The sequence below is a fragment of the Haliotis rufescens genome, unplaced genomic scaffold (assembly GCF_023055435.1).
Source record: "Haliotis rufescens isolate VD_foot unplaced genomic scaffold, xgHalRufe1.0.p SCAF_19, whole genome shotgun sequence".
Lineage (NCBI taxonomy): Eukaryota > Metazoa > Mollusca > Gastropoda > Lepetellida > Haliotidae > Haliotis > Haliotis rufescens.
The window spans coordinates 24,106,516-24,131,175 of NW_025963879.1; the positions used below are offsets into that span (position 1 = coordinate 24,106,516).

Genomic DNA, 24,660 nt, shown 5'->3' on the forward strand with positions numbered 1-24,660 from the left:
CGTGACACCATACTCACTCCAGGTTTAACGTGTCCGCGACCAAAATGAGACCCAATGCAATTTCCTATTTTGAATTGTATCACACATGTTCCCGCGTTTGTTCAGGAGAACATTTGACCTGCCTTTGCGTGTGTTTGTGATGGGTGCTATCGATGGGGAAGGACACGCTCGTCTTTACGCAAACACCTGGTGTCATCACTATTTGATAGTGATTCATGTACACATACATCGTCGGAATCGAATGATGGACTCCGATTTTAGCAGCGATTTCTAATGATTATGGAAAAGATTTTGTTATATTCACGACCCGTGAAGATCCAGGGTAGAATAGGTCTTCAGCAACCCATACTTGCCATAAAAGGCGACATTGCTTGTCGTAAGAGGCGACTAACGGGATCGGGTGGTCTGGCTCGCTGACTTGGTTGATGAATGTCATCGTATCCCAATTGCGTAGATCGATGCTCATGATGTCAATCACTGGATTGTGTGGTCGAGACTCGATTGTTTATCATACCGCCTTCATATAGCTGGAATACTGCTGAGTACGGCGTTAAACAACAAACAAACAAACAAATCTTCTCTTCACATCTGGTGTGGGGCACGGTTCACACATATCCCTGGATCGAGATTAACATTACTGCACCGTCCAATAAGCTAGAGAGACATACATTGTATTAAAATATTATAGTCGAATTGGAGTGTATCAGTGTTTGTTTTGTTTGTTTGTTTGTTGTTTAACGTCGCACAGCTTTTTGACGTCTGGACCAGACAATCCAGTGATTGACATCATGAGCATCGATCCACGGAATTGGGATACGATGACATGCATCTACCAAGTCAGCGAACCTGACCACCCGATCCCGTTAATCGTTTTACGGCAAGATTAGGTTGCTGAAGACCTATTCTATCACGGGGCTGACCTCATACAGACTTGATATTATTATTTAATTATTAGTTTAACAATTAAAACAATCTACGTTGAATTGTAACTCGAGAAATTCTGGCAGTCCCCATCATAGATGAACATCAACTTGAAAGGTGAGGTGAGGTGAAATGGGGTTTGACGTCGCGTCCAAGATTATTGCACTTATATAGCGACGTGTATGTACGTGTGTGTGTTTGTGTGGCTGCTTGTACTAGTCCGGACTGATGCCGATTTATAGTGCTAGCTCACTGAGATACCATGCCGCAGTTTTAACATGAATACCCCACTCAGACATGCATCCACCAAGTCAGCGAGCCTGACCACCCGATCCCGTCAGTCGCCAACATGGGTCAAGTGTATCAATGACAATCACGGTATTGCAATGACATTACATGTGTTCTGATCTGGGCATTTTGTGGCGGGGTTTATAACAAAGTGGATGCCCTTGTTTGCAACCCCATCTCCTGTAAGAGAGGATTTCGCTTTCCCATGTGGGTATGTTCTTGATGTCACCGCCCTGACGTTAACTAGCAACGCGGCAGGAGTTCTAATTTAGATACATGTATTACCATGCATTATTCTGTCAACGACAGCAATTCCGTCTGTGATTGCATTGTGTTTAAAAAACGTGCAACACATATTGTGTTCTCGTCAAAAGGAAACTTGATATGTTAGCAATTACAGCTTCATTTTGTGGAACAGTCGTATAGCAAGTTGAGACGTATGCGATGTTTGTCAATAAGTCTTATTGATTTTAGTGTATTACAAATGTATATAAACACTTTCTGCTTGTTCGTTACACAATTGTATGATATTATTTATTATACATTTCATGATGTAATACTTATCTTGAAATATGAAACCAATATTTCACTAAGGTGAAATAACAATTTATACGGGAATTAGTTTCAGTGGCAACGGGGCTATCCAAATAGAATTATGAAAATTAGAAGATTAGACATAATAAATAGAACACTGTCTTTACTTGTCAAATGATATTTTATCACATCGAATAAGCTGATAAAGTTTATAATACCATGCATGACTGGCGCAGTAATATTTAATACCACTCCAGGTAAATTGGTTCATTATATTTTCACTGTCTCTTCATCAGTCTCGCTGCACGTGACTTGAATCCTTCCGCTAACTTGGTTCACTGGACCGAGTCATCGCGCGGCGCTGTTCATGTTCCCGAGTCAAGGGAGTTATAAAAGACTATAAAAGTCCAGGTTCCACCCTTGGAATTCCTGGGCTCGATCGTATCGCCACCAGTGGCTATTACGCGTTATGTCCCTTCTATGTTCCTCCTATTGACCAATCAGTTTCGACTTCTCATGTCACTTGCATTTGCTTCAGACAAAATGGCGGCGCCCAGTCTAGACGATCTGATCGATAATCAAAATCTATATAGTGATAAAACGGGTCTCACTTCGCGAAGTGCATCAAATAACGTGAGCGCCTTGATTAAAAAAACATGAAACGATTTGGGAAATATATGTTGACGCTGAGTTGGCGTTACACATGCATTACATCCTGCAGTGGATTGAAATCTACATAGTTTACCAACAGGTTGTTGATTTCGTCACGCGATTTGATTGGACTATGCATAGACTCGTTAATCCAGCCAAAATATAACAGTACTCCATAATTCCAGCCTCGAGAAGATGGGCCTTGTTGCACGCTTGTGAATGAAGAATCGCACTGTGTAACACGTGCATCGGCCATAAATCGAGCTATCGCTCGACGTGTCTGATAAAGCTTTACGGCATGCAATAATTTCTAGTTAGGAAACAAATCTCAATCAAGATACAGAACTACTTCTGATGGCGCGCTTCGGTCGTCAGGCCGCGGCATGACTCGTCTTTAAACCGGAATCAGATTCGCAGACAAAAAGCCAACATTGATAAGCATCTCCTGAATGAGAGGTTCAGAGAGTAGATAGGCAATGTAAGATCGTGTTGATGTGAGCCATTGTGTACGTCATTCATTCATTTATTGAGTAAGATATACGTCTATGAGATCTCAGCGTCTGATTCTCTTCTATCAGGAATTATGAGAGCCAGGTGTTTCTGAGCGTAATGTTATACGGGGTGTATGGGTGTAAGTTGCTGTTGAGGAATGTCTCCCGCATAGGGCGCCTACAGCCACCGGTACCAGTGAGTGTGTGAGTGAGTGAGTATGGATTTACGCCGCTTTTAGCAATATTCCAGCAATATCACGGCGAGGGACACCAGAAATGGTCTTCACACATTGTACCCATGTGGGGAATCGAATCCGGGTCTTCGGCGTGACGAGCGAACACTTTAACCACTGGGCTACCCGACAGCCCCGACACCGGTACTACCATAAGGTACGACCAATATCCCTGAAATACAGTTATTTCAATATGTTTTTGCGTTTATGTTTGTTTATTTGTTGTTTAACGCCGCACTTAGCCATTTTTAAGCTATATGACGGCGGTCTGTAAAGTCTCGTCTGCCGCGACCAGATAATGCGTTTATGAAGATGTCAACACTGTGTAAAACAGATTTACGATTTTATAAATCCCCCTCCCCCCCCAAAAAAAAAGAAGAAAAAAAAGAAAAGAATAATAATAATAATAATATAATAATAATAAAATAAATAAAATGAAAAAATAAAAAAAATAAGGCATTTCTTATAAATACATACTTCAACAATAATAGCTGTACGGGCGGATTATTTAATCATTAACATAAAAATAACTATGAAATCACCACAATAACACCAGTCCCGCCCATTCTATCAGCCAATCAGGAAACAGCCTATTTTATTTTATTTTATGGTAACAAAAACGCCAAACAACTTGCTCAGTTTGCCAAACATATGCCGTTGATTTATACAGCAGTGTCAGTCACAGTTCACAGTAAGGAGTATGTGAGTTATTTTCAGGCAGCTGTAAACAGTATACACATAGTATCATGTCTGTTTGGAGAGAAGGAAATACAAAAGCCACGAAAGTCGTTGATAAACGTATACGTCCACAGGCATTGTCCTCAAATACCATGATTACAATTTGGATGAACTTTGGATTAAAATATCTTTCACGCCTGTGTGATGGCACGCATTGTTGCGCCTGTTGCGCCTGTTCTCTTCTCGTCAGACGTGACAGATCAAGAAATGATATTTGAGCGATATGTGGAAAAACGAGTCAAACGTTTGTGCATCCTCGATGATCAGGTGTATTATATCCCTCCATTATGACATACCCTGGACCCTCCAAAGCTTAGTTTCGGATGCGACCATTTCCAGTTCTCTTATCACTAGCTTTGCACAGGATTTCTCTCGCCCATGAATGTAATCTGATTGGACGGCTATATTTATCGTCGTGTCCTTGGAGACGGCGAGGTGAGGTGAAATGGGGTTTGACGTCGCGTCCAAGATTATTGCACTTATATAGCGACGTGTGTGTGTGTGTATGTGTGTGTGTGTGTGTGTGTGTGTGTGTGTGTGACTGCTTGTACTAGTCCGGACTGATGCCAATTTATAGTGCTAGCCCACTGAGATAATACCATGCCGCAGTTTAACATGAATACCCCACTCAGACACAGTATACTGACTCCGAGCCGACCAGTCCTTGTTTTAGCACCTTAATGCCGAGCGCCAGACAAGGTAACAACAAGTACCATCTTTTAACGTCTTTTGGTACGACGCGGCCGGGGATCGAACCCCGGACCTTCCGCTCTCTGGGCCATTAGACCACGGAGGCGGTCATTTGGAAACGATTGTGGTGAACGGGTCCAGTGTGTCTTATCATAATAGCATAGAGATGTAATATTCTTGGACACTGAGAATGACATATGTGATGTCGGGGACTTGACCTCTAGCAGGGCTAAAACAACAGCAACATCGAACCAGAGGGCGAATAAAACCATGCCTACATATCATTGGGCCCGTGAATGTCCGGGATAGAATAGGTCTTCAGCAACCAATGCTTTCCTTAAAAGGCGACTATGCTTGTCGTAAGGCGACTAACGGGATCGGGTGGTCAGGCTTGGTTGATGCATGTCATCGTATCCTAACGGAATGCTTATGATGTCAATCATTGGGTTGTCTGGCCGAGACTCGATTATTCACAGACCGCCGTCATACAGCTGGAATAGTGCTGAGTGCGGCGTTAAACAACAAACAAACAAAACAACAACATATCATTGAACTGAAGCAGCGGTGAAACCGCCAATAACCAGTCTATGTGCGAAGTTCGCAATTACAGGACTTGATACGTTCGTTCGCTTTCGGTCGATGTTGAGAGGTAAAGGTAAATGAAACCGAAAAGCGTTGTTCCAATGTTCTGGAATTATACACGTCACAAGTGGCAGCACCTGCAGATTATGCCCCTTACTCTCCTGGCCCCGTTCCACAAAGCTATCTTAGCGCTAAGGTTATCGTAACCCCCATACTTTAACACTGGCTTACCCTAGTCCTAGCGCTAAGATCGCTTTGTGGAACGGGGCTCTGGCCTTGCAGGGGGCGATGGGGCAGCCTAGGGGTTTAAACCTTTGCTCGCCACGACGAAAACCCGTGTTTTATTCCCCAAATGGGTACAGTGTGTGAAGCCCATTTCTCGTGTCCTCCGCCATGATATTTCTGGAATATTGCTAAAGCGGTGTAAAACCATACTCACTCACTCACCCAACATCCTCTTTCTTTTATCTCTTCCCGAAAATAAAATCACACCTGCTTGGAAGAGTTTTTACCAGTGACGATAAGGTGATTTCGTCGCCATCGAGAAAACAGAACTGGAGCATCGCAGGACCAAGTGTATGGATTACTTGTCAAGGGTGATTATATTGAAAAATAAATTGCAAACAATTTTGATTCTGAACTATCTTCTATGTGAGGCCACAAACTTTCCGATTTACCCTCGAAATATGAACGCCTTGGCGATATTGACTATATTTATCCCTACTTTAGAAATACGTTTTCAAATTTGTACTTACTGAAAACTGGTTTTCTTCCTCTACCGGGCTGTGATGGCGAACACTTGCTCTCTTTCCCGCCTAAACCGCTATTGTCAAGTGTCGCGAGCGGTGAGTATTCCCATTTGTCCTGTGGTTTGAGCGACGGGAAATGTGTAAATATCTTGTCAATCACACCGACCTTCACGCTCATTGGTTAATCTACTCCGCTTGCACGATGCATGTTTACAATGATCTCAGTAGAATTGCGATGCTTCCTGAATTATTGACACACAACTCACCATCTGGGCCGAAAAGAGATGATAATGATAATGTTGTTTATTTAAAATAATTGAAATGGGGGATAAACTTTCGTTCAAAGGCAATTCGTGTTATCTCTTGATTCTTTGGAGTGAATATTCAAATAGCATGGGATTCTGTTTAAGTAAGAACTATTTCCCCAATTATGAGTTTATAATCGGAATATTAACTTTAACGCAGAGTCCGTGCTGTGACATAATGGCAGTTTGCGCGTGCATATTTCATATTAAGATGTCACAACAAATAAATAGACAAATTAATAATCGCTTCAAGTTTTATGCATGTGCGTTGCATGTGTTTGTGTAAGATTTTGCAAGCGTTTAAATTGCATGTGTTTGTGAATGGCTGTTGTATGATTGTGCTTGTGATTGTTTATATGCAGTACTGGTCTTAGTCATGTCTCATTACGAATACCTGCCTTAAGGCTTGTACCCGTTAGAACTGGGGCGGTATTCATAAAGAAACTAAGATTTTTCTTAAGTCTAAACTTAAGTTTTAGAAATCTGACTTAGCTAAGTCTGAGACTTAACTTGATATTCATAAAGATGCTAAGTCAGTTTTTTTTCAGACTTAAGTTCTTTTATGAATACCGCCCCTGGTCTTCAGCAACCCAAGCTGCTGACTTGGTTCATGCATGACATCGTATCCCAGATGCGTGTATCAATGCTCATCATGTCCATCACTGAATTGTCTGTTCCAGACTCGATTATTTACAGAACCCCGGACGCGTGAGGATCCGGGGTAGACGAGGTTTTCAGCAGCCCATGCTTGTCGTAAAAGGTGACTATGCTTGTCGTAAGAGGCGACTAACGGGATCGGGTGGTCAGTCTAGCTCACTTGGTTGATGCATGTCAACGCATCCCATTTGCGCGGATCGATGCTCATGATGTCAATCACTGGATTGTCTGGTCTAGGCTCGATTATTTACAGACCGCCTTCATATAGCTAGAGATTTGCTGAGTGCGGCGTTAAACAACAAACAAACAAAATATTCCCTATTTGTGTAAACGACAGGTTAACAGTTTTAATAGTTCATTTGATATCTGATTATCACAGTGCTCCTTACACAGTTTTGAGCCATTGAGTACTTTCATCATTCACATTGGGTATTTGGTAATATTCTTTGGGTATTGACTATGTTTTACTCCCTTGATTCCAGACTATTGGGTATTCATAAACTCATGTTTAGACAATTTAAAAATAATAATTCTGCTTAAAATGCTGTTTCCGGTAACTTTTAATGTGCTGCCCCAATTCATGTGTCCATGTCTCATAAGCTCACAACAGCGACACACGTGGCCGCTACCATGAGCGAGACGAAGCGTTTTGTGCAGTATGCACTGCAGTAGAGTTTATGTATAAATGATGCCAGCATTCGATCAGAAAATCGAGATGTTTAAAGATTGTCGGGTAAGCAGGCTGAAAAGGTACGGGAAATAAACTAGGACATACTAGATTAGTGGAAAATAAAATAAAACTAGAACCGTATCTCAGCCACTGTCATCTCAGAAAGTAACGTGTCCATTTTGCCAAACTACGTCTAAGTGACCAAAAACTAAACATAGCATTAGGAAGACGCTCCCGACCTCCAGTACCTTTAAATCAATGGCTTTGTTCTAATTGTGCCATCATTGAAGATGAAAAACACTATATATTTCACTTTACCTAACATAATCCTCAAAGATTTCTTCTATATAAAGCGATAGAGAAAGATTGATGAATGCCAGACAAATTGACGAAAATGATTTATTCTTATACGTTTTAGCAAATAATGACTTTAACACCATAAATAATATCTGTCACCGTGTTTACAATTTCAGACAATGATGTGCCAAATTATGTATCTTACAAGAGATATACATGTATGTATGTACATATCTTATCCTTTTACTTCTATAAATACTAGTGAGTGAGTATTGTTTTACGCCGCTTTTAGCAAATTCCAGCAATATCACGATGGGGGACACCAGAAATGGGCTTCACACATTGTACCCATGTCGGGAATCGAACCCGGGTCTTCAGCGTGACGATTCGCGAGCGAACGCTTTAACCACGAGGCTACCCGACCGCCCTTCTATCAATACTACATGTAACATGTATGTTTATGTCAAGTTTTATGTGTATATCTACAACATTGCCTCTGTTCCGTAATGAAATGTTTCTTGCAACAAATATAAGTCATCAGTGGGTAATTCCGCAGCGCTGTTAAACTGTTGTTTTTAAATGTTTCATGTGTGTTTGTACGAAAACAGCTCAAAACTAATTGGGTGATGGAGATATATTTTGTTTATTTTGTGCAAACACGCAGCGTATCTTGACCTCTGTGGGAGTATCAGCATCGAGATTCTCACTTCCGAAACGGAAAAAACAACATTTGTATTTGTGGTGACCGCATGACAAACATGTCCGGTGATAACGCGTCCTATGAGTCTGTTGTGTAGCCCTCGCCACTTGAAATAGAATCACGAAATATCGCGATGATTAATTGACAAAGAAAGCTGTATGAGTGTTTATACTTATAAAGTGAAAACAAGCCATTCCACCGATAAGGAGTGTAACCTATAGTAAAGGCAAAAATTGCAAAGAAAATCGAGAAATGTGACTTTTCTGAGCGTTGAACAGCATTATTGAGTTTTTATCACGTGGTTTAAGAATCGACAGTCCGGCGAATGCGAGCGGTTATTCAGCAGTGACCTTGTCAGTAGCGTTTTTCTTTTAGCTCGTGCTGGTAATGTTCTAGTCCTGCACTATGACTGTGGACTATATATATTTTATGAAAAAAAAAAAATATCTAGAAACTCATACAAAAGCAAGTCTAGCCAGATTTAGCTAGCTCTATTCCACAGCACAGGGAATTTTTTAAGAGTCAAGGATATTGTGTAATATAAGTGTCATAGACTAAATGTTCCTCTTGTAATGCACACGCTACTAAACATAGTAGCCCGGAGCGACCTGACTGCAGATCCTCTGATTGTAACCACGTGATCAAAACTCAATGACAATGGTTATCGCTAAGAAAATGGACATTTCTTGAAAAGCGCATTTTGCAATTTTGCCATCACTGAAAGATATATTCCATTTCGGCGGAATGGCTTCTTTTCAATTAATAAGAATTAGCACACATAAACATGTAGCTGCCTTCGTTGATTAATATTCGCTGTAGTTCTTGATTATATTTCAAGTGTCGAGAACTAAGTACCTGAGATGAACATGCAGCATGCATGCACACTTCCCACCAGTCAACTTAATATTTACTATTATACCTTCAAAACAATCCGTTCCATCTCTTTAAAACAGCTACACAATCATTAATTTGTGGCGGGCTAAGACTACACGGGGTTGACTGTGAATCTCAACACATGTTATGAACATTGACCGGTCGTATAGGTTTGTTTCTGCTAGACGAGCCAATTACCGTTCTAGTGCATGCTGAAGATAAGAGCTAGGGAAATAACACTCAAGATCTTAGTCGTCTACAGAAACATGCTCTGTTTGGATTTCGAACCACGTCGACCCCGTGACCGTGCATTAGAGGCTGAGAACTTTAAAGAGGAATAGAAAGATCTGAGGTTAAAGATTTCGTTGATACATTTGTAGAATTAAAAAAAACCACATGGGACAAAGAAAAGACGTTTATATTTTGGCACGTTGCCAAAGAACGTTACACAAAACACAAGGGATCGTTTCATTCGACTTGATCTGTCTTGGTCTCAGAAAAGTAATATTGCCTATCTTAAATCAGTCTGTGATTGATGTGACGTTTGTGCGAATTACTGAGGATAATTGTCTAGCTGTCAATAACTGCTATATTTGTTTCCCGGTGTGTGTGTGTGTGTGTGTGTGTGTGTGTGTGTTTGTGTGTGTGTGTGTGTGTGTGTGTCCGCGCCTATCTCTGATGTGTGGTTTTATAACTAAAATACTGCTCGGAGCGGCAAAATTTATATATTTAAGATTATATATATATTTGACCTATACGATCTGACCGTGCTCTGAAAGTTCTCAAAACGCTTTCTAGGATCCAGCCGTAAGCATCATTTCCCCAGGAACCATCTTGGCAGACATATTGCAATTTGTGGCTAATTTCGTTCAAACTTTGTATGCGCGTAGTTAGTAGTGGAACTCAACACACACGTTCATTTCACGTCATATTGTAAACTCACCTTGTTTTGACCTTTACGTTTTGAACAAGCTCTTAAATTCACTCAAAATGCATGTTTGTGCTGTGATGAGGAAGCTGCACTTTGGCTTGTTTGTTTTCTTCTTGTGGTTCAAATTTTTGTTCAAATGAAGAATTTATTGTCAGTTTTTTCACGAACACCCATTTATCTATGTACGTCTTTGTTTTGTTCTCAACCATGTTCAAATATTGTATTATGAATCATAAGCCTTAGGTATAAGACATTCAAGTCATCATGAAAGGCAGTTAACACAGGCGATGTTTCAAAAACAGTTTTTCTAGGATTCTGTTGAACCGCATTAAAAAACCAGCAATGTTTGCCTCAATAATAACGGCGAATTCAACAACAAAACATGAAATTACTTGTTACAAAAGTAAATTGATAAAAAAGTGTACATTTGGCTGCAGATAAATAAAGAAGCGATGTAGTTATTTGATTTAATATTTATCATTTAGTCCTCATAATTTTTTAAGAAAATATTTCAAATTGGCACAGTGCTACGTACATGACTTCCCTTACATTTTAAACTGTTAAGTCGTTACAGTGCCGTGGCATTGTTTAATATTCATACATTGTTACTCATTTTTCATATTTTTTATTTTTCCATTTGCTTGGTTTTTTTAAGTGGCAGTGACTGATTTGTATATTTGTATACCACGTATTTCATTTCGCGTGGACTTTGGCATCTCCTCGTGGGATCATTCTGGCTGTGGAAGGGTGACACACGCGCTATATCTTTAAGATTAATTTAACAAAGAAGTGAAAGGATCTGCCTGTCCCCTGTTATCGAGACTAAACATAGATCATCCCTGGAAACATTAGAATCATTGTCAGTATGTGTTATCGGTAGCGAATGTAAACACAATAAATCCAGTAGTTAAAACAATACAACCGTCGGCTGGGAATGCCTTTGGAAATCTTATGACAATATATCAGTACTTTTCAAACCATATCGTCGTTTCTTCTAATATTCCCGACCCTGCGTTAATGGTAACCGTTTTGAGACATGGTATACAAGCCATGTAATGTGGTCACCTGGTTAGTTTGCTTGCTCCATATGGAAAACCAAACACGCCCAGCTGGTGTACACGAAACGCGATGCCAGTTACTAAGTCTGTGTCTGAATATAGGGCGTCCCGCCTAAAATGTATATACCATAGTGAATTTAGGAGACTTCTAATACAATGTTATCTGTAAGACACAAAATGTCAGTGTCGTTCTCTCTGCTTGACGTATGATATGATAGGACATATAGACATATATAGCCTGTTTGCCATAGAATCTGAAGAACGCGGTTCCTTAAGCTGTAGTTTGGCGTTTTCTTTTCAAGACATCTCAATCATCCAAACCCCGCAGAGAAGGTAATATGGTGCTTGGAAAACAAGTCTTGGAATCCTGGGAAAACTATTTGATAAATAGGCATGACATTGCTTTAGCTGTGACTGGTTTATAGAACGGTTATGACAATGCCACACCAATTATTCTGGAAATGCTATGTTCCTAATGACTGTTGTGGGGTCCTGGTGGGTATATAATTGTTTAGGCTTGTTTTAATTAACTTCTTGTTTATCGTGACCCCAATCGTTGCTTCCGAATCTAATATCTTTTAAAATTCATAAGCACTTGTAAGATACTTTTTCAATTCAGACTTCGTTTTTACATCGGATTCCGTCTTTTCACCTCGAGTCGCAGAGAACGTCACCAAATGAGTCACTTAGTACATTAGAAATAAATTTAATTCTATAGATTCGCAAGGCACTTAGGAAAAAGAACATGTAAACCCTCTCTATCGCGTAACTATCGAAATGAAAGTAATGAGAAACGAGAACTATTTTAACTGGCTAAATCGGGAACTGCCTGGCTGTTTAACGGGTTGTAACTAGATATCACATTGTTTAAATACAACATCTGTCAGCATTGTCTGAGACACGAAGCCGCCGTGGCGATTCCTGGTGATAAGTGGTCCCGCATCCCCAATGCATAGCTGACAACAATGGGTATCGGGTGGTTACAATGTGGGGATTTTGTGTCAATGATTTCCGATGGCGCTGGTCGTCATTTATGCTTTGAGCTTTGCTTGTCGGGCAAAAGAAAGCATACACTTGAAAACTGGATTTTACCAAAAAATATCAAACGTTATCAAAACTACTTGGCTGAAAACAGTCGCCGAAACACTGCAAGCTTAAGGTAAAAAACACTGTTATGATACCCTTATCAAATACACCACCATCGAAAAACAATTTCTTGTTTGTTTCATTTTTAGCCTCAATCAAAAATAGGTGTATACTTACGTTTGTCTGGCAGTGTATAACTACGGAAGCCTTTTCGGGCCATGTGTTTTTAAAAAAAAAATCGATACTATCTTGAAATTTCAAGATACTCAGTTGAAATTTCAAGATACTATCTTGAAATTTCAAGATACTATCTTAAAATTTCAAGACACTCAGTTGAAATTTCAAGATACTATCTTGAAATTTCAAGATACAGAAGTTGAAATTTCAAGATACAGAAGTTGAAATTTCGGGGGAAACTAAGTTGAAATTTCAAGATACTATACTTCTATTTCAAGAAGTTGAAATTTCAAGATACAGAAGTTGACATTTCAAGATACTAAGTTGAAATTTCAAGATACTATCTTGGTATACAAGATACTATCTTGGAATACAAGATACTACATGTATCTTGGAATACAAGATACTATCTTGAATTTCAACTTTATATCTTGAAATTTCAACTTAGTATCTTCAAATTTCAACTTAGTTTCTTGAAATTTCAACTTAGGATCTTGAAATTTCAAGATAGTATCGAAAAAAGAGAGAAGAAATTACCCTAAAAGGCTTCCGTAGTATAACTACACAGTATGGTAGAAAATATCTACAACCATATCGCAGATTTATAAACTAACCCGATAATGAATACTAACACATAAATAGCCAATAAGGTAGTGACTCGGGTTATTGGCCATATAAGCATGTCACTAGGGATGAAGGGGACCTACATTGCCTGTGTTTCCTGCATGATACCCAGCAGGATTGGCTTCATCGTGCAGTCCTGCAGTACACGCATGGAACTCCAGATATACTCTTAGGCAAGAAGTTACCGACAGTGTGATAATCTACTTCACCTTATTGAAATTGTACGAGAATTTTCTGAGCTGACCTCATACAATTTGTTTGTTTGTTTCATTGTTGTTCAACGTCGCACTCAGCAATATTCCAGCTATTTGACGGCGGTCTGTAAATAATCCAGTCTGGACCAGACAATGCAGTGGTTGACATCATGAGCATCGATCCACGCAATTGGAACACGATGACATGCATCTACCAAGTCAGCGAACCTGACCACCCGATCCCGTTAATCGTTTTACGGCAAGATTAGGTTCTATCACGGGTCTGACCTCATACAGACTTGATATTATTATTTAATTATTAGTTTGACAAATAAAACAATCTACGTTGAATTGTAACTCGAGAAATTCTGGCAGTCCCCATCATAGATGAACATCAGCTTGAAAGGTGAGGTGAGGTGAAATGGGGTTTGACGTCGCGTCCAAGATTATTGCACTTATATAGTGACGTGAATGTACGTATGTGTGTTTGTGTGGCCGCTTGTGCTAGTCCGGACTAATGCCGATTTATAGTGCTAGCTCACTGAGATACCATGCCGCAGTTTTAACATGAATACCCCACTCAGACACAGTATACTGACTCCGAGCCGACCAGTCCTTGTTTTAGCTCCTCAATGCCGAGCGCCAGACAGGGTAACAACAAGTACCATCTTTTAACGTCTTTTGGAATAACGCGCCCGGGGATTGAACCCCGGACCTTCCGTATTAGTACAAGCAGACACACACACGCGCACGCACGCACATGCATGCATGCACGTCGCTATATAAGCGCAATAATCTTGAACGCGACGTTAAACCCCATTTCACCTCACCTCTACGTGGAAACAAATATATGCGGGGTCAAAACCAAATTGGAAGAAGGGTAGATAAAGACACTAGGTGTTATACTAATGATCTAATGGCAGAAAAACTATATACTGGCCCATAAGGGAAAATATGTTTGTAGCGGAGCTTTCGTTTCCGAAATTATACGAGCGCTTCATTCCCTTTGACTGAACGAGTTACAAGTATTTTCATCGGATTACGCTTTATTTCTTAATTGCCCAGTGTGATCTTTTATATACAGCAACAGAAAAGCTGGCTTGTCAAGATAAGACATTTTCTGTTAAACGCTTCGACACTGGTCATACATGAAAGGCAGTAAGCCATCTCACCTTTGTTAATGTACAGTAATACTTTCTATTGCATAGGTTCTGTTTGTATACATGTATGAGAGGATGTGTCATCATGAAGCAGATAAAACATCCCACATATGCAAGCCGATATCTTTGGTTAGGACGGGATGTGGATAAGCAGCATGGTGGTTTGTGGTGGCGTGATTTATTCAATTAATGACAGGCTCATCTCAAATTATTTAAATGTCGTAGGTGTTGAATATAGCGCGCGCGCACGCGCGTGTGTGTGTGTTGTTTAACGCCGCAATATCAGAGCTATATGACGACCGCCTGTAATATATCGAGGATGAACCAGACAATCCAGTAATCTACAGCTCACAGGGTTCCAAAGCTACATTACGATGATTATACAAGAGCTTCTCACCTTCTGTGAAAATGCTTTTCCGATTTCCGACATAATATGTTTTTCTGTTGCGAAAGATGATAACTTAACTTTTCTGTTTCCTAGTAAGTTTGGGCCAAATTATACTGTACGCCCCTTTAATCAAAATGGAAGCCTACATTTAGTGCTATACACTTATTATTAGTGGTATGCATTAGCATAATTTTATCTCCCTTGAAACTCTTCAAAGAAGTCACGATTAACTACTACCTAATATTCGTTTATCCATACACTGTTGGGGCTTGATTCAGATATGCAAAGTCTGTAAATGGTTAAATGAAAGCATAAACAAAATGGTCCTCACGTGGGAAAAATGAAGAGATGAAGTAGTGATTATTGTGGATATATTCCTTCATATTTGACAAAATCTAAACAACATGTTGACAAATAAAGTATTTGTCAAGAAGACGAAGAAAGGTAGTGTGATGAAAATAGTCAGGGAGCACTATCTCCGTGATGACATCACATGTGGATCTGAAATTTGTAAATCTTGTGAACATTCTGATGGCTCCCAAATTCTGGTATCGGAACCATCACGTGACAGCAAACTGTGTCCGACACGCCACTACATTGTACCCGATACAAACGTTGTCTTGCATCAGGTAAGCAGCGCACACGAGCTGTAGAGTTGACGGTGTGAACAGTGTCATATATCCGGGTTATAGCTAAAACGGCACCTCAGCAAAACGTCACCTGGCGAAAACGGCACCGATTGGCGAAAACGTCACCTCGCCTCAGGAGAGAACGGCTACTATTGCCTGGCGAAAACGGCACCTTATGTTTTTTTAACCTTGATAAAATAAATGATATTAAATAACATGGTCGCTTGCAAACACCAATAATTGTGAAATGTTACAACTAGCTTACATTAGAATTTAGCCTCTACTCCAACTATAATCCAACTTAGCCTATACGCAACTCAACTTATTGTGAAAACATAACATGCCTTGAAGTAAAATAAATGAAATTAAACTCACATCGTCTCTTACAAACACTAATAATAGTGAAATGTTTAAACAAGTTTACAGTAGAAATTAGCCCCCTACTGTCCAGGACATTTTTTGTGAGGCCAAGAGAATATTCTCCTGGTAAATAGAGGTGCCGTTTTCGCCTGTCACATAGTAGCCGTTTTCGCCAAATGCGGTGCCGTTTTCGCCAGAGAAATCGGTGACGTTTTGCTGAGGTGCCGTTTTAGCCTGCACCCCATATATCCCTGATAAAACAATTAAATCACGCTAACCATGCTGGTAATCATGTAATACAAAAACAAATAGATAATTCTAAGTGAAAAGTAACTTCCAGCCCACTCACCCACGGTTGGTAACATTTCTGTCAGAATCGGTGAAATTTATTCCAATAGACATAATTGAAAATTTCATTTCTACACTGACACTGACATTTTTTAATGAGACATTGATATATGACTCAACAGATACCTTATGATTATAAACCTGGAAATGTTAAAGGCACAGAATAAAGTAAATCTGATAAACATGATATTGATTATCTACTCTGGTATGTCGTTACTATTGTGGGCCTGCACTTTCGAAAATGGCTATTTACATATTTAAGTCACCAGCCTGCCTGGTTTGTTGGGAGTAAGCATATTTCAGACACTGACTGACACAAATGCATGATTTTTTTAATGCATGATGCACAAATGCATGATTTGCTGCAAAACCATAGGATACACCATGTAAACCATATTGTTGGATACAGAGTTACATCTCAAGTAGCATGGTTTGGTCAATTCTGGAAGACAGCTGAAATATGTTCTGTTATTCAAGACAATAACTAGTTACCATGGTATTGTCCTCAAAACTAATTTTGTGTTTGTTTTACAGTTTGACGTTCTGGAAGATAAAAGCATTCAAAATGCTATAATTCTTCAAACAGTCATAGAAGAGGTAAGACATCAAACTGACATTTTCTGATCATCATAATCACAACAAACTGTATTGAATTACTTTGCAATAAACATTGCATTGCATGTTGCTGTGTTTGCCATTATGACTACAGCATGTATAAGTTTACTTATAATGATTTATGTGAACATGATCATGATGATGTAAGGATTATTAATGATTGATATAATTTACTGCACAATTACTTTTCAGGTCAAACATAAGAGTATTCCTGTCTACAAGAGGTTAAAAGATCAGCTGGGAAACTCTGACAAGCATTTCTACACATTCTCCAATGAATACCACAGGTAGGAGAGGCTGTGACAGGAATAATTCCTACCTTGAACTTGTATCATGAGTTCAGCCCTTGAACATGTGTCATGGGTCTGTCCCTTGAACGTGTGTCATGTGTCCATCCCTTGAATGTGTGTCATGGGTCCATCCCTTGAATTTGTGTCACAGGTTCATCCCTTGAATTTGTGTCATGGATCCATCCCTTGAACTTGTGTTATGGGTCCGCCCAAAAATCCTCTCCAAAATCCAAAAAGTCCTCTCCAAACATTCTGTATACGACCTGGCTACATTATAGGATGGTTTTCATTTCAAAATTCAAAATCCCAACATGTGCAAGGCACTGCAGTGTTTTCACGGATGCTGAAATAGTGCCTTGAATTCATCTTAATCAGAACTGTTGGACAGAGTCTTCATCTACAATGAACACGATGAAGTAAGATTTTCACTTTGAAAAATTCAAAACCAAACTTATATTGATAATGTTTCAATGAGCCCCTTGAATTAGGAGCTTGTAAAGAAATGTCAAACAGAGTATTTGTCATGTGTTTAAAGCTTCATGTTGTTTGACCCCAGAGACACATTTGTGGAGAGGAAGCCAGGCGAGTCTTCCAATGACCGGAATGACCGCGCTATCCGCACAGCGTGCACCTGGTACCAGAATCATCTGCAGGGGGTCTCCCCCGCCATCAACATCGTGCTACTCACCAACGATGTTGACAACAAGGTCAAGGCCACTAAAGAGGGGATAACCTGCTATGCTTGTAAGTTGTGATGGAACTGTGGGAGTGGATGTTGTTTTTTACGTCAGTCAGCTATGTCATGGGTCCATGCTAAATAATGGGGGCATGGCTGGCCAAGTAGCCTATGTTACAGCAATTGCATCAGATGTTCAGCTTGCACCATCAATGGACAAATTAACTAACCACAAACCAAGGAAAATAATATAGATTTTATCACCTGCCATCAGCCTTCGCTGACTGCAAGATGTAGGATACTATCCAAAGAAGTGACCTGTGTTCCCTTGGTCAAGGTCACAGAAGAAATATTGTACCCTGATTGGCTGAATTGTACGTACTGTCAGGTTTGATTGCCCTTAAGCCAGGTCTTGCTTTGTATCCACCAATCTTCATGTATGTAGTGTTGCCACCAGTCTTCATGTCAGTGGGTAAGTGCTTTGAATGGATGGATTATAGCACATCACAAATTTCCATTATTGCTGTTTTATGACAAGATTTGGGCACTTAGGGTCTATTCCAATCAGTGTCCTGATTTGTATCATCAGTATTATATAAAGCAGTGATACGTTATAGATGTCAGACAGAACAAGGACATGAGAGGAGTGTATTACACCTGATTATGATATATTGTTGTTTCAGTTGAAGACTATGTAAAAAGTCTGAAAAATGGATCTGAACTTGTAGACAGACTGGCAAGCTCGGATCGATCCATGGTAGGTGACTTCTTTCAGAGGGAACAAGAGTTGTCAGTGAAAACAGTATGGGAAGATACTGCGTTTGATGCATTCAGATGTTGCCATGGTTTCAGTATCATGGAACTACTGGTACTCTTATCCTCTTGTTCTTTTTCCAGAGTTGTTGCTTTTGTTTGTTGTTTAATGTCGCACTCAACAATATTCCAGCTATATGTAGTTGGTCTGTATATAATCGAATCTGACCCAGACAATCCAGTGATTGACGTCATGAGCATCGATCCACACAGTTGGGATACGATGACATGCAATCTACCAAGTCAGCGAGCCTGACTACCCGATCCATCTAGTCGGCTCTTACAACCAGCAGAGGTTGCTGGAGACCTAGATTCTTACCTGGAATCCCTACAGGTGTGTTCCAGAGGGGTATCCCTGTAGTTTAACATGAAAAGTGTTTAGTCAGCATGTTGACGGGCACAGGTGCTCGGGTCATTAAAGGTGCTGGACATTGCTGTGCAGAGTTGCATCCCTTAGATGTGGCAGAACCCTATGATTGATGGTTCAAATCCTGGTTTGTCCTGATTGTGTTTCTAGGTTTGTCAGCACCATGCCTGTGTGTGACAACTTGAGTAATGACAATAACTAAATTAAACTTTGTCATAACAGTTTTATTAATGAACACTAATTCACAGGAATATATGTCTTTCTTTTAAGGTTTGTATCAAATTACAGTGTAACATGTAACCTGTATCTTTGACCTTGGCCTGATTAAACAATAAACATAAATTACTGGATGAGTGTAAGAGATGTAGTGAAAGGGATGTGGAGTGTTGAGATGGTCCCTGTTGCAGGTCGGAGACAGCCGTGTGATGTATCCTGAGCACCTAGGGCTGTCCGAGATCCAGCGCGGGATCAAGTCCGGGAAGTATCACCAGGGCAGCTTCCTGGCAAGCCGGGAAAACTACAAGGAGGCCAATGTCAGCGCCCATGACCAGGACAGGATGGTGGGTAGTCTGCATGCACAACACTGAAACACAAGGGGCGATGGGGTGGTTAAGGTGTTCACGTGTCTCGTCAAAGATCTGGGTTTGATTCCCCACATGGGTACAATGTTCCGAAGCCCATTTCTGGTGTACCCTGCCATGGTTTCCTGGTATGTTGCTAAGTTTGTTGTGAAACCTCACTAAATCACACAACCTCACTCAAACACAAAATCTGCTTCTCAGGACTTTTCTGCATAATTATAATATCTATTTCCTTCTCAACATTTTGACTCTGATCACCTGAATGTTATCAGCTTATATTATTGCACAAAAGAAACTTTATATCTTATGGCACTGTGCCATGGCCACTTCCGTGGTCTTGTGGATAGAGTATGTGCCAGGAGAGCAGTGGGTTGGTGGTTTTATCTCATGACTGCCTCTGTGGTCTTGTGGATAGAGTGTGTGCCCGGAGAGCAGTGGGTCGGTGGTTTTATCCCATGACTGCCTCTGTGGTCTTGTGGATAGAGTGTGTGCCAGGATAGCAGTGGATCGGAGGTTTTATCTCATGACTGCCTCTGTGGTCTTGTGGATAGAGTGTGTGCCAGGAGAGCAGTGGGTTGGTGGTTTTATCCCATGGCTGCCTCTGTGGTCTTGTGGATAGAGTGTGTGCCAGGAGAGCAGTGGGTTGGTGGTTTTATCTCATGACTGCCTCTGTGGTCTTGTGGATAGAGTGTGTGCCCGGAGAGCAGTGGGTCGGTGGTTTTATCCCACGGCTGCCTCTGTGGTCTTGTGGATAGATTGTGTGCCAGGAGAGCAGTGGGTCGGTGGTTTTATCTCATGGCTGCCTCTGTGGTCTTGTGGATAGAGTGTGTGCCAGGAGAGCATTGGGTCGGTGGTTTTATCCCATGGCTGCCTCTGTGGTCTTGTGGATAGATTGTGTGCCAGGAGAGCAGTGGGTCGGTGATTTTATCTCATGACTGCCTCTGTGGTCTTGTGGATAGAGTGTGTGCCAGGAGAGCAGTGGGTTGGTGGTTTTATCCCATGGCTGCCTCTGTGGTCTTGTGGATAGAGTGTGTGCCAGGAGAGCAGTGGGTTGGTGGTTTTATCCCATGGCTGCCTCTGTGGTTTTGTGGATAGAGTGTGTGCCAGGAGAGCAGTGGGTTGGTGGTTTTATCCCATGGCTGCCTCTGTGGTCTTGTGGATAGAGTGTGTGCCAGGAGAGCAGTGGGTTGGTGGTTTTATCTCATGGCTGCCTCTGTGGTCTTGTGGATAGAGTGTGTGCCAGGAGAGCAGTGGGTCGGTGGTTTTATCCCACGGCTGCCTCTGTGGTCTTGTGGATAGATTGTGTGCCAGGAGAGCAGTGGGTCGGTGGTTTTATCCCACGGCTGCCTCTGTGGTCTTGTGGATAGAGTGTGTGCCCGGAGAGCAGTGGGTCGGTGGTTTTATCTCATGACTGCCTCTGTGGTCTTGTGGATAGAGTGTGTGCCAGGAGAGCAGTGGGTCGGTGGTTTTATCCCATGGCTGCCTCTGTGGTCTTGTGGATAGAGTGTGTGCCAGGAGAGCAGTGGGTTGGTGGTTTTATCCCATGGCTGCCTCTGTGGTCTTGTGGGTAGAGTGTGTGCCAGGAGAGCAGTGGGTCGGTGGTTTTATCCCATGGCTGCCTCTGTGGTCTTGTGGATAGAGTGTGTGCCAGGAGAGCAGTGGGTTGGTGGTTTTATCTCATGACTGCCTCTGTGGTCTTGTGGATAGAGTGTGTGCCAGGAGAGCAGTTGGTCGGTGGTTTTATCCCACGGCTGCCTCTGTGGTCTTGTGGATAGATTGTGTGCCAGGAGAGCAGTGGGTCGGTGGTTTTATCCCATGGCTGCCTCTGTGGTCTTGTGGATAGAGTGTGTGCCCGGAGAGCAGTGGGTTGGTGGTTTTATCTCATGACTGCCTCTGTGGTCTTGTGGATAGAGTGTGTGCCAGGAGAGCAGTGGGTTGGTGGTTTTATCCCATGGCTGCCTCTGTGGTCTTGTGGATAGAGTGTGTGCCCGGAGAGCAGTGGGTTGGTGGTTTATCTCATGGCTGCCTCTGTGGTCTTGTGGATAGAGTGTGTGCCCGGAGAGCAGTGGGTTGGTGGTTTTATCTCATGGCTGCCTCTGTGGTCTTGTGGATAGAGTGTGTGCCCGGAGAGCAGTGGGTTGGTGGTTTTATCTCATGACTGCCTCTGTGGTCTTGTGGATAGAGTGTGTGCCAGGAGAGCAGTGGGTTGGTGGTTTTATCCCATGGCTGCCTCTGTGGTCTTGTGGATAGAGTGTGTGCCAGGAGAGCAGTGGGTTGGTGGTTTTATCTCATGACTGCCTCTGTGGTCTTGTGGATAGAGTGTGTGCCCGGAGAGCAGTGGGTCGGTGGTTTTATCCCACGGCTGCCTCTGTGGTCTTGTGGATAGATTGTGTGCCAGGAGAGCAGTGGGTCGGTGGTTTTATCCCACGGCTGCCTCTGTGGTCTTGTGGATAGAGTGTGTGCCAGGAGAGCATTGGGTCGGTGGTTTTATCCCATGGCTGCCTCTGTGGTCTTGTGGATAGATTGTGTGCCAGGAGAGCAGTGGGTCGGTGATTTTATCTCATGACTGCCTCTGTGGTCTTGTGGATAGAGTGTGTGCCCGGAGAGCAGTGGGTTGGTGGTTTTATCCCATGGCTGCCTCTGTGGTCTTGTGGATAGATTGTGTGCCAGGAGAGCAGTGGGTCGGTGATTTTATCTCATGACTGCCTCTGTGGTCTTGTGGATAGAGTGTGTGCCAGGAGAGCAGTGGGTTGGTGGTTTTATCCCATGGCTGCCTCTGTGGTCTTGTGGATAGAGTGTGTGCCAGGAGAGCAGTGGGTTGGTGGTTTTATCCCATGGCTGCCTCTGTGGTCTTGTGGATAGAGTGTGTGCCAGGAGAGCAGTGGGTTGGTGGTTTTATCCCATGGCTGCCTCTGTGGTCTTGTGGATAGAGTGTGTGCCCGGAGAGCAGTGGGTTGGTGGTTTTATCTCATGGCTGCCTCTGTGGTCTTGTGGATAGAGTGTGTGCCCGGAGAGCAGTGGGTCGGTGGTTTTATCCCATGGCTGCCTCTGTGGTCTTGTGGATAGAGTGTGTGCCCGGAGAGCAGTGGGTCGGTGGTTTTATCCCATGGCTGCCTCTGTGGTCTTGTGGATAGATTGTGTGCCAGGAGAGCAGTGGGTCGGTGATTTTATCTGATGACTGCCTCTGTGGTCTTGTGGATAGAGTGTGTGCCAGGAGAGCAGTGGGTTGGTGGTTTTATCCCATGGCTGCCTCTGTGGTCTTGTGGATAGAGTGTGTGCCAGGAGAGCAGTGGGTTGGTGGTTTTATCCCATGGCTGCCTCTGTGGTCTTGTGGATAGAGTGTGTGCCCGGAGAGCAGTTGGTCGGTGGTTTTATCCCATGGCTGCCTCTGTGGTCTTGTGGATAGATTGTGTGCCAGGAGAGCAGTGGGTCGGTGATTTTATCTCATGACTGCCTCTGTGGTCTTGTGGATAGAGTGTGTGCCAGGAGAGCAGTGGGTTGGTGGTTTTATCCCATGGCTGCCTCTGTGGTCTTGTGGATAGATTGTGTGCCAGGAGAGCAGTGGGTCGGTGATTTTATCTCATGACTGCCTCTGTGGTCTTGTGGATAGAGTGTGTGCCAGGAGAGCAGTGGGTTGGTGGTTTTATACCATGGCTGCCTCTGTGGTCTTGTGGATAGAGTGTGTGCCAGGAGAGCAGTGGGTTGGTGGTTTTATCCCATGGCTGCCTCTGTGGTCTTGTGGATAGAGTGTGTGCCAGGAGAGCAGTGGGTTGGTGGTTTTATCCCATGGCTGCCTCTGTGGTCTTGTGGATAGAGTGTGTGCCCGGAGAGCAGTGGGTTGGTGGTTTTATCTCATGGCTGCCTCTGTGGTCTTGTGGATAGAATGTGTGCCCGGAGAGCAGTGGGTCGGTGGTTTTATCCCATGGCTGCCTCTGTGGTCTTGTGGATAGAGTGTGTGCCCGGAGAGCAGTTGGTCGGTGGTTTTATCCCATGGCTGCCTCTGTGGTCTTGTGGATAGATTGTGTGCCAGGAGAGCAGTGGGTCGGTGATTTTATCTCATGACTGCCTCTGTGGTCTTGTGGATAGAGTGTGTGCCAGGAGAGCAGTGGGTTGGTGGTTTTATCCCATGGCTGCCTCTGTGGTCTTGTGGATAGAGTGTGTGCCAGGAGAGCAGTGGGTTGGTGGTTTTATCCCATGGCTGCCTCTGTGGTCTTGTGGATAGAGTGTGTGCCCGGAGAGCAGTTGGTCGGTGGTTTTATCCCATGGCTGCCTCTGTGGTCTTGTGGATAGATTGTGTGCCAGGAGAGCAGTGGGTCGGTGATTTTATCTCATGACTGCCTCTGTGGTCTTGTGGATAGAGTGTGTGCCAGGAGAGCAGTGGGTTGGTGGTTTTATCCCATGGCTGCCTCTGTGGTCTTGTGGATAGAGTGTGTGCCCGGAGAGCAGTGGGTTGGTGGTTTTATCTTATGGCTGCCTCTGTGGTCTTGTGGATAGAGTGTGTGCCCGGAGAGCAGTGGGTTGGTGGTTTTATCTCATGGCTGCCTCTGTGGTCTTGTGGATAGAGTGTGTGCCAGGAGAGCAGTGGGTTGGTGGTTTTATCTCATGACTGCCTCTGTGGTCTTGTGGATAGAGTGTGTGCCAGGAGAGCAGTGGGTTGGTGGTTTTATCCCATGGCTGCCTCTGTGGTCTTGTGGATAGATTGTGTGCCAGGAGAGCAGTGGGTTGGTGGTTTTATCTCATGACTGCCTCTGTGGTCTTGTGGATAGAGTGTGTGCCCGGAGAGCAGTGGGTCGGTGGTTTTATCCCACGGCTGCCTCTGTGGTCTTGTGGATAGATTGTGTGCCAGGAGAGCAGTGGGTCGGTGGTTTTATCCCACGGCTGCCTCTGTGGTCTTGTGGATAGAGTGTGTGCCAGGAGAGCATTGGGTCGGTGGTTTTATCCCATGGCTGCCTCTGTGGTCTTGTGGATAGATTGTGTGCCAGGA

The 24,660-nt window shown here is 42.7% G+C and overlaps 2 protein-coding genes across 2 annotated transcripts in view; one reads left to right on the forward strand and one right to left on the reverse strand.

Moving 5' to 3' along the window:
• LOC124135365 (orexin receptor type 2-like) overlaps positions 1-5,976 on the reverse strand; it is a 38,141-nt gene extending 32,165 nt beyond the window's left edge. Inside the window, exon 1 of the mRNA XM_046500670.2 lies at positions 5,884-5,976. The gene's annotated coding sequence lies outside the window, so the exon portion shown is untranslated. The remainder of the gene's footprint in view (positions 1-5,883) is intronic.
• Positions 5,977-15,286: 9,310 nt separating this feature from the next.
• Positions 15,287-24,660, forward strand: part of LOC124135366 (exosome complex exonuclease RRP44-like) — a 31,809-nt gene continuing 22,435 nt past the window's right edge. Inside the window, exons 1-6 of the mRNA XM_046500671.2 lie at positions 15,287-15,626; positions 16,869-16,931; positions 17,142-17,236; positions 17,796-17,983; positions 18,599-18,672; positions 19,503-19,655. Coding sequence (XP_046356627.2) covers positions 15,402-15,626; positions 16,869-16,931; positions 17,142-17,236; positions 17,796-17,983; positions 18,599-18,672; positions 19,503-19,655 — 798 coding nt within the window. The 5' untranslated portion in view covers positions 15,287-15,401. The remainder of the gene's footprint in view (positions 15,627-16,868; positions 16,932-17,141; positions 17,237-17,795; positions 17,984-18,598; positions 18,673-19,502; positions 19,656-24,660) is intronic.